This window comes from Saccostrea cucullata, unplaced genomic scaffold, assembly GCF_032062105.1.
Source record: "Saccostrea cucullata isolate Sc308-1 unplaced genomic scaffold, CSIRO_AGI_Scuc_v1 ctg8097, whole genome shotgun sequence".
In the NCBI taxonomy this organism is placed as follows: domain Eukaryota; kingdom Metazoa; phylum Mollusca; class Bivalvia; order Ostreida; family Ostreidae; genus Saccostrea; species Saccostrea cuccullata.
Window position 1 is genome coordinate 32,809 of NW_026931210.1, and position 10,119 is coordinate 42,927.

Consider the following 10,119-nt stretch of genomic DNA (forward strand, 5'->3'; position numbering starts at 1 on the left):
GCTGCAAATTTTGTCCTATGCTCGGCACTTAGGGCCATTAAGCAGGGAGGGATCTTTTTCGTGCCAGCACCTACTGTGACACGGGGCCTCGGTTTATACGGTCTCATCCGAAGGACCGGCCTCCACATCCCGCAGAATATCTCTAGAAGGTGCAAGCAATAAGCAAAATCAATAATAAAAATTGTGTTCAAGGACGAATTCAGAAATGATTGCTTTTGAATGCAGGACAACGGCGTCAAGGATTAACGTTGGATTATTGTGACGTCATAAACGTTGATTGTTCATCCGCACCATCGGACTTCGGCGTGTCAGACCATCGCACTTTAGCGTCGCGCGTCTCATAGGAAACGAGCCATCGGACTTTGGCGTGGCCATTGGACTTTGGCGCCCGTAAAGACAATGAGCCATCGGGGTTTGGCGCAGACCATCGGGGTTTGGCGAGACCATCGGACTTTGGCGTCACCATCGGACTTTGGAGTCTTACATATATATATATATATATATATATATATATATATATATATATATATATATATATATATATATATATATATATATATATATATAATTTCCAATAAAATCCACGAAAAATCATTTCCGTATATTGTCGGCAGATGAATTAAAGAAACCATTATATCAATGGTTCGCTTCAATTAAGTAATTAATGATATTAAGAACAACCAATATCACAATGATTGTCATAAAAGTCTATTTCTCTTTTGTAATCGATTCACCACAAAAGCTGCACTTGTTAAAAGATTTGACAAAAGCTTTCCTGAATATTCTGTCAAAATAACCATAGATGAAAGGATTAACGATATGATTGATCATCATGGAGCGCACCATCAATAACACGATGTTTAAAGTGCCAACGTCCATAGAATACCAATGGCTGAATGGGTCATCGGTTATCACTAGGATAGTTATGACAGTAGGAAGATATGTTAGAAAGTAGAAAATGATAATAGTAATGAACATGTTCATAAAGTTGTGTCTCGCTTTTCGCTTTTTCTTTGATTTCACTAAACTTAATGTTTTTCTTAGTGATCTGACGAAACCCTTGTTCTCTTTGGTTTCCTTAGGATGAGAAAGAAAACATTTTAACCTACTTATGAACTCAGGACTGGCTCTTATTCTTCCAGCTTGATTACGACTTTCGGTTATGTTAGAGGATGGAGAAATTTCCTTTTGTGCATGGTGTGTTTGTTCACCTTCAATAGCCGAAACTGATCGATTGACGGTATTTGTCCATATTTCAGACCCTAAATCTCTACTTATCCCATCTGTACGATCTGACGTCGAATCAAAAGTTTTGTTCTCACAAGTTAAGGACATCTCACCAGCAGGTTGCTCTTGAATAACATATATAGGTTGCTTTTTTGATTTTATCCTTGAACTTTTTTTGTATTTCCTGAAAATCTGAAGACCTGTAGGAATGTAGAATGCTGCAGTGAGTATACCGATTAAGAAAATGACAGCGATCTCAAATGGAATGTAAATATTTTGCAAGGTCTTTTCCGACTCTTCCAAGTGCTTTAAGTCACAAATTGCTACTGTAATATTATTTCCAAAACATATGACATTTTGAAATCGAAAGCCAACAAAAAACAAGACAGGAAGCGTGTTAATCACTGAAAACAGTAAACCTCCAAATGCCGCATTCATTTTCTGGTGACGTGTGAATTGTTTTCCAGTTGGACGACAAATTTTCAAATATCTACTGAAAGAAATTAGTAGCAGAATAGTTGCAGACCAAGTTGACGTCATCCACGAAAAATATTGCAATATCTTGCACAAAAGTTCTGAAGGAAACTGAATGAAATAGAAATTTTCGGTTATCCCGAAGCAAGCCTGGAAAAAACACGAAAGTAAATCCGCTACTGCTAGCATTGGTATGAAGAATCTCTTTTCTGTTTTGGGCATTTTTAATCTATACACATGTATAAGCAGTCCATTGCCTATAATTCCAAGACACAAAAATAAAACCATTGTAACTGTGTTTGGATATAATGCATTTCTGAAGAAAGATTGACAGTCGTTGGGTGTGTGGTTCATTTTCAAATCTGATGATGTCTGAGTAAGCAAAAGATGTCTATGTAAGCAACGAGAAGTATGATAATTTATATATAACTATAGATTAATACTGACCCAAGTATTGAGGAAAACCTGAATTTCATGTGAACGACACGTTTAAGGTATCTTAAAAACTTCCTGTAGGACGACCCATGTAGATCATGTACTAAAAAATCTTTTTATTCTTTCGAGCGAAACTACGTATTGTGAGCTTTTTCTATCCCAATGACTTATATTTTTGTGAACCTTAAATTTCAACAGATTTTAGCATTTCTTTTTGATTTGCCTTTCTTCTGTAAGTCGCACTCAGGGTATTTATATTTGTGTTTAACTTTCACTTCATTTTCTAAGTTTTTCCTTTTTTTATTTGTCGGCCTTGAAGATACTCATATAACTAAAATGCACTGTAAAATATGACCTAAAAAAATAAACACGGGTTTAACATGAAAATAAAAATTCAAATCTTTCTAACATTTTGCTTCTAAATGTATTCTTTCAACTTAGCCGGAAATTTTAACAAAAACTTTGTCGCACATGTATATCCTAAATGTGAGATAATGTATACAAATAAAGAAAAACTTGATTTATTGACAGGAAGAATAAAAATATATATAACAGTATGAGGAAATTTCTTTCTTCTCAGAATCAAACAAGATTACTGATAATGACTTTGTCTTCGTACTTCCGGTAGACAGTCCATTCTTTACCTTCTTTTCTGTCCAAAGGGAAAGTGATTCAAGAATTTTTCGGATAGAACAGGAAGACTCAATTAAATTTGAACAAAATGTTAACAGAATCCAGCATCGTAAACTAAACTTTTCTTCTAAATCATTGCTCAATCAATATGTTATCAGATAGAATTTACTAGAATTTACTGAGAAGTTCAATTTTAAATACTCATACAAAAATTATTAGAAAATAGCAAAAAACCTACAATATTCTATATCAAAATGCCAATATCACTATAAACGTGTGAAATAGATGAAATATTGCGCCTGTAATTGACCAAAAATCAAGCCACAAAAGGAATTCAACATATTTATTTTGGTTTAACAATGTTAATTAAAAAAAACCTTGAATAACAAAAGGAAGAAATCAAGGCTATCTCTATCTTCAATGAAATTGAAATACCAAAGTATTCAAAAAGTTTGTAATTGTTTTTAAAGGACGCGTTAATGAATGTGTCGTAGCTTTGACAATGGGAACACCGCTCTGCGCTCTTCTTCCTAGAAAGTACAAGATCACAGTAGTGAAACCAATTTGAGTTAAACTTCGTGACGCACTCATCGTTGTGTTCTACATATTGCATTCTCTTATAAAAATATACCGGAAAACTTATTCCGACAATTGATTATAAATACTACCCTTACGTAATCATTTGTTCGCACCAGGAAGAATATGCACCCCCCAAAATATTCCCTAAACAAATAAATTCTTCCCTCACTTATTACTGTCAATGACTTAAACTTGGATGTAATTGTGACGGTGTAAAATATCCATTTGTATTATAGCTTTTGTTTATCATTGCTGTTCTGTAACTGTGAAATATTTTTTGATATTGATAATTTACCATTTCTGATCTGAAATATATCATACTTTTTTTTACATACGATAAGACACATGTATATATTTTTATATGTACACTGTAAATTTATTAATTTAATATTGACCCATACATGTAGAAATGTTAGTCTCTAGTATACAAGTGCCTTAATATAATTTTGGAAATCAATTTTAAAAAAAGAGATTAACTTTATATGCACTTAATTTTTTTTTAAAATAACAAAATCTTAATTATTTATCGCCAGTAGAAACTACCAACTTATCATTTGTTTTTTCTGTCTAAGATTTATTGTTTCTCAAGGAAAAATTATAAGCATCATGGAAAGTTGTCAGTAACTGTATAAATGTAGGCTTATCACTTTCTAGTCCATTTTCCAGTCTTCTTTTATGATTGTGATATTTCACGTGTTTTAATATAAAAAATCTTTTTAAAAAAAGCCTGCAAAAAATCAGATATTTCGGACTAATTACCGTCGAGTAAGTCATCAGTCTTTTTAACTTTATCAGCACCTTGAATACCTGAAACATTTGATGAAGGGCCAAGACCTTGAATACCTGAAACATTTGATTAAGTGCCAAGCAAAACTGATTTTCGGAAAATTATATTTTTTTCCGCAATATCAATGTCTTTTACAAAAAGTACTAACTATAACTGTATATACTGAATTGTGTCCACTTTTAAAGTTTTCAGTGTAAAGCTTAAGTCTGACAACTTCTAGACAAACACTGACTCTACAATAAAGAACTTTTTTGCAATGTGCACACCAATGGCGGGAGGGTGAACAAAAATATTTTTATGATATTTTATCAAATTGTATTAAATGCAGTTGCGATAGAGCGTGTGGTTTCCAAATGCATAAATTAAGACCTTAGAAATGAAAAATAGCAATTATACGCCATGGCACGCAAGGCTTGTATATGTAGTCCATGTAATTGTTCCAATTAAAATCGGTGTACTTTAGTTATAAAGGAAAAACACACTTTAATTAAACGTTGAAATTTTAAACTTCGTTTTACATACCTCCTTGGATCTTGTACTGTCTTCAACCATGCTATATATATATATATATATATATATATATATATATATATATATATATATATATATATATATATATATATATATATATATATATATATATATATATATATTTAATTAAAAGCAGTTTTATTATATTGGAAGCCTCTACAAGTTCAAGACAGAAAAAAGGTAAGAACATTTACTCAAACAGAAACAAGCATGCCTTTCAAAAATTTCATGTATCTTTACAGAAAATAAAAATGCTCATGAAGATTTTACTGCTACCAAGATGAATCAGTATATACGAGGGTTGTTAGAAAAGTTCGCGGACAAGTTGTAGTGGAGCGCTATTTGCATGAAACCAGTAAAATCTGCAGACAAAAACTATACACATTTTCCAATAAAAAATGAAAGATTTGGTGTTTTCCGTTTATTCTAAAAAAAATATAAAGCTATTCTATTTTGGTAAAACATGCTTCATTGACCATACCTTTTTTTCGGAATTTGCATTACATATTAGACATTTTGTTTGGAAATTAAAAATTGCACTGTTATAGTGAAAAAAAAAATTCGCGATATTTTTACCCACCGCTACCAAACACATGAAACGTTCTTTGACGAAATTTTTAATCAAATTGGAGGGGTTACCACTATCTTATCGCTTATTAAAGATGACAAATTCGCATAAAGAAAATCAATAATGACAACGTCATTAAGCGTCTTGGAGCACTGCGCTCTTCAACAAAATATGTGTGCAGAATGGAAAATACTCGAAAAAGACTTATATGTTTTAGATACTGCTGGGAATTTCCTACACCGTGTTTTGAACCAAAGTGTTTAAATGGTAGTCCTTAATAAGAATGGAAGGATTGAAATAATTGATGATCAACGCTTGTGATACTTCAACACGCTGTTCATGGCATAGACGTTGCGCCAATGGATTTAGTATTGTTTCAATATGCTACATAGACATAGATTTTAAACTGTCACTAATTAATATGCGATAAGACATTTTAGAAAAAAAAGTTACATCTCTCTATATAGTAATTTAATTTTTAAGTAGGAAAAAAGACATGCAAATTCCAAAGAAATGAAACTTAAATAGATGAACCTGATTGTTTACGTGCTAATAAACAAACGATAAGAATTTAATTAGACGTACGTCATTCTTCCAAATACACATTACATTTTCCTTAATTAACGTGTCCGCTTACTTTTCTAACAACCCTCGTACATCTTACTCAATACCGATATTCCAAACACAATCTTTCAGGGAAAGTTTTAAAAAAGTATTTGTAGTGTTTTTCTTATTTAAATCTCAGTTTTTCATAAGTCCACGCCAAACTTGATATCATTTCTTCTGCTGTAGAACACTTTTCAGTGTGTTTTCACAATTACCACTGAAAATAACATCCTTTTCCAATGCATGGTTAGGATTGAAACATCTGTTATAAAATTAGCATAATTATGTAAAATGAAGATTACGAACGTTAATAAAGAGCAGAAGTACAGTCAATCAATAAATGTATTGAGCAAAGCAAATTGAACATCTGAAAGCTCTAGGGTTAGGATCAGATGAGATGCCATGGAGGGGTAGATATCCCCATCTTTATCTGTCACATCCGCAGCGTAAGTTTCCAGTTTTGGGACAGAAAACGCTGTATTCAAAGATAACTCTATACGAAAAAAACTGATAAATGTTAGGATATGCATTAAAATTGTCAGTCAACATTCAACATTAACGTAGGGACAACCTGTTTTTGGAAACAGGGTTATCAAAATGACTAAATTATTCAATGAACTTTGATGATTGTGAAATGATTGAATTCAGAGCATGCAGATGTAAATAACAAATAATTAACTGACAGTGTTAAATATTTTGATTATTTAAGTAAAACCTAGATTTACTTAACGTAATGAGGAAATTGAACATTACTTGAACATATATTATCAAATTATATAAAATACAGTTGTGATAGAGCGTGTGGTTTCCAAATGCATTAATAAAGACCTTACACATGAAAAAAAAATAGCAATCATACTCCATGGCACGTCACGTTTGTAATGTATCTAATTGTTCCAATTTAAAAAATCGATGTTCTGTTGTTATAAAGGAAAAACACACTTTAATTAAACGTTGAAACTTCATACTTCATTTTAAAAACCTCCTTGGACCTTGTTATGCTCTTCAACCATACTTAATATATATGCATTTAATTAAAAGCATATTTATTATTGAAGCCTGTACAAGTTCAAGACAGAAAGAACAAGGTAAGAACATTTACTCAAACATAAACAAACAAGCCTAAAAAAACTGCATGTACCTTTATAGAAAATAGAATTGCCCATGAAGATTCCACTGATACCAAGCTGAATCAGTACATTTGAAATCAAACATCTTAACCAATACCGATATTCGAAACACAATCTTTATAGGAAATTAAAAAAAATGGTATTTCTAATTTCTTTTTAATATTTAAATCTTAGATTTTCTTTCTACAATGTATGGTTAAGATTAAAACATTTTTTTAAATAAAATTAACATATGTAAAATGAAGATTACGAACGGTAATAAAGCGCAGAATTACAGTCGATCAGTACATGTATAGCGCAGAGCAAAATACACATCTGAAATTTTCAGACTTGGGATCAGATGCCATGGAGAAGTAGGTATCCTCATGTTTATCTGTCACATCTGCAGCGTGAGTTTCCAGTTTTGGGACAGAAAACGCAGTATTCAAAGATAACTCTATACGAAAAAAACTCATTAATGTTAGGATATGCATTAAAATTGTAAGTCAACATTCCACATTAATGTAAGGACAACCTGTATCTGGAAACTAGGGTTATTAAATTGACTGCATTATTCATTGAACTTTGATAATTGTTAAATGATTGAATTCAGAGCAGAGGACTGTGCGATCATGCAAACAACAGTTAATTAACTATTAAATATTTTGATTAGTTACGTAAACCGAGATTTAATTATCGTAATTAGGAAATTGGAATTTAGTTTGAATAAGTTTTCCCCTTTTCATTATCAATATCTTTCATTTTGTCATTTGTTTCATTTTCTAGATCGTCAGATTAGTTCTCTCTTTTTGTCTGTACAAAGCATAAAATTCAACGCCCGTACATTCTTGTACATTGTTGCCAAGAGGGCTTCTTAGATTAAGTTAATGCATACAAGATGGTGACTGTTGTTGTATGAGTAGTGCTCTTCACGAGGCTGGGGGGTGGCAGCCATTTTCAGACTATTTTGATCTCCTTTAAAAGAAGAGCTCCATATAAAGATATAAAAAATGATCAAATTTTAAAACTAAAATATATGAATTTTTTCTTTGCCAAATGATAGTTGACAGCTTAAGATACCATATCTTAAAATATAAGTTAAATCTGGTGGTTCATTTGTGATTAATTTGTTGACCCCCCAGCCTCCTTAATTCATTTCATTCCCTCTTTACGTTTCAATTTTAATTCTTTCATACCATTCTCAATTTTATTTATGCAGATGAAATTGATCCTTTTTGCCATTCTGTTTGTGCTGACTTCTGTGCTCATAGTCATTGAAGCACATGAGACAGGAGATCACGATTTGATAGATCTGATTTCGCCTGGAAACGAGTATTGTTGTTGGAGGGCTGCGTTGTTTTGTTTGGAATGGTGTACGGTTAGCGGGGAGCGGCGGAGAGTACTGAGACCTGGAATTGAAACGAAGGTGATGTTTTAATACTACAAATTTGTTGAAATGTATGATGATAAACTGATAAACAGAGGAAGAGAGAGAGAGAGAGAGAGAGAGAGAGAGAGAGAGAGAGAGATCTCAAATTTTTAAGGTACACTTCAGCTAAATCTGAGAAAATTTACAAATCAGGTTTTTCGCCGTTTTTACTTTTTGATATACCGTATATCGGGTATTTTTTACGTGCTGCTAATTCTTACTAATTTTTACTGGTTTCATACATCCGTAAAATTTAACGCGTAAAATTTCACAGTAGTGAAAAATAAAAAAAAAAAACGCCTGGCCTATATTTTCAACATCGTATGTATGAAATGTCGGCATTAATTGCCACTTAACTCAGGATTTTAGACTAGAATTACATGTAGTACTGTTGGTATCAAATTGATCAACAATTTGGATCAAATAAGCTAATTTTAATAATCGCATATCGAAGGTACATGTGTATAAAAAACATTGTCAATTACCTCGTTAATTTTACAAGATGCTTACTTTCCGATAATGATTTTATTATTACAGATTTTCAAATTATACCCGTTTTTCAAATGAGTTGACCCTATCTTCTGTTTTGTTTGCATTCATAAATATTAAAACGTGATTTTTTGACAAACTGTAATGGTGTCAAGTAAATCATGGTGGTTTGAGTCGTCTCTCTTTATATTTCTGGTTATTTTAAGACGGGCACGTGGTAGGTGGTGCTCATCAATAAAGACATGTAGCAAACTGTGTTTTAACTTTAAATTAAAAAAAAGGAATCCAAGAAGGGCACATGATATTTAAAGGTAAATCAATGAACAAACATATACAAAGAATGATTGCACTTAGTGTACGAGGGCTGTTCAATAAATAATGTCCTCGGTGCTCAGATAGAAGCAAAAGACGCTTTTCAATGATTTATTCTTCATGATTTTACTAATTAATCTCTTTTAAGTAAAATACATGTCCGTAACATTTTTATCCAATTTCTGATCGTTTGTAGAACTCATTTTTGGGTATGACCCTTAGTATACTGGAAAATGGCAGATCCAATGATTTCCTGGACTTGTGTCTTCCTTCTGAAAGGTGTTTTTTCCAAGTTTGGAAATAGAAACAAGTCAAAAGGTCAAAGATCTGGCGAATATTGTTAATGTGAAAAAACATTAACTTTCTGTTTATCCCGAAAACTCCATAACTCTTCAGGGCATGCTGGTTTGAACGCTGTCTTGAAGAAATTCAATATAGTGGATTCCTGATTTTGGGTCCATCCTCTAACAAACCTTTTGATTTCTTGGCCAAAAAGTGCTTTCTCGACTCCTCAATAAATTAAACTGTCTCTCCGAATACGATTTTGAACAACAATACCACTAATATTTAAGAAAATTACATATAAATCTGTATTTGTGTTCTTGCATACCTGTGCACTTGTCAGACATTCGCCGTTTTTATCAAGTACATCTTATGGTAAATTTTGTTTTTAGGGTTTTAAGCAATAGATTCATGTTTCAATATCTGTCTGAAAATAAAACAAACGTGGATAACTACAATTACTGATATTTTAAAATAATATTTAAGACTTTCGTACACGCTGTCGTTTTCACTCATTTTTCAAAATATAGGGTGACCTTTGAGTACTAAGCTTTTTTACTGTCAAACGTTTCTTAAAAACAGTGTAAAATACTCCCGATATGATGTCTATCAAATTTGCTATGTGTCTTAAAGTCAATCATACATCATCAAATATTAT

At 32.0% G+C, this 10,119-nt stretch overlaps 1 protein-coding gene and 1 long non-coding RNA gene across 8 annotated transcripts; one reads left to right on the plus strand and one right to left on the minus strand.

Moving 5' to 3' along the window:
* Positions 1-564: 564 nt before the first annotated feature.
* LOC134231794 (5-hydroxytryptamine receptor 1A-like) lies at positions 565-8,282 on the minus strand. 6 transcript variants are annotated; one of them, XM_062713763.1, is made up of 3 exons: positions 8,146-8,282; positions 7,225-7,406; positions 565-3,299 (listed from the first exon to the last, which is right to left on the minus strand). In XM_062713763.1, the coding sequence occupies exon 3, from the start codon at positions 2,053-2,055 to the stop codon at positions 709-711; it is 1,347 nt and encodes a 448-aa protein (XP_062569747.1). In that variant the 5' UTR covers positions 2,056-3,299; positions 7,225-7,406; positions 8,146-8,282; the 3' UTR covers positions 565-708. The 6 variants fall into 6 exon arrangements, 5 of the variants coding, with proteins under 5 accessions (XP_062569747.1, XP_062569745.1, XP_062569748.1 ...); XM_062713761.1 differs by lacking the exon at positions 7,225-7,406; XM_062713764.1 differs by lacking the exon at positions 7,225-7,406 and having other exon boundaries at positions 565-1,958; positions 8,146-8,255.
* LOC134231795 (uncharacterized) lies at positions 4,802-8,359 on the plus strand. Of its 2 annotated transcripts, XR_009984629.1 has the most exons (3): positions 4,802-4,846; positions 6,899-6,928; positions 8,169-8,359. It is a non-coding gene; the product is annotated as an uncharacterized LOC134231795 (long non-coding RNA). The 2 variants fall into 2 exon arrangements; XR_009984628.1 differs by lacking the exon at positions 4,802-4,846 and having other exon boundaries at positions 6,329-6,928.
* The last annotated feature ends 1,760 nt before the right edge of the window (positions 8,360-10,119 follow it).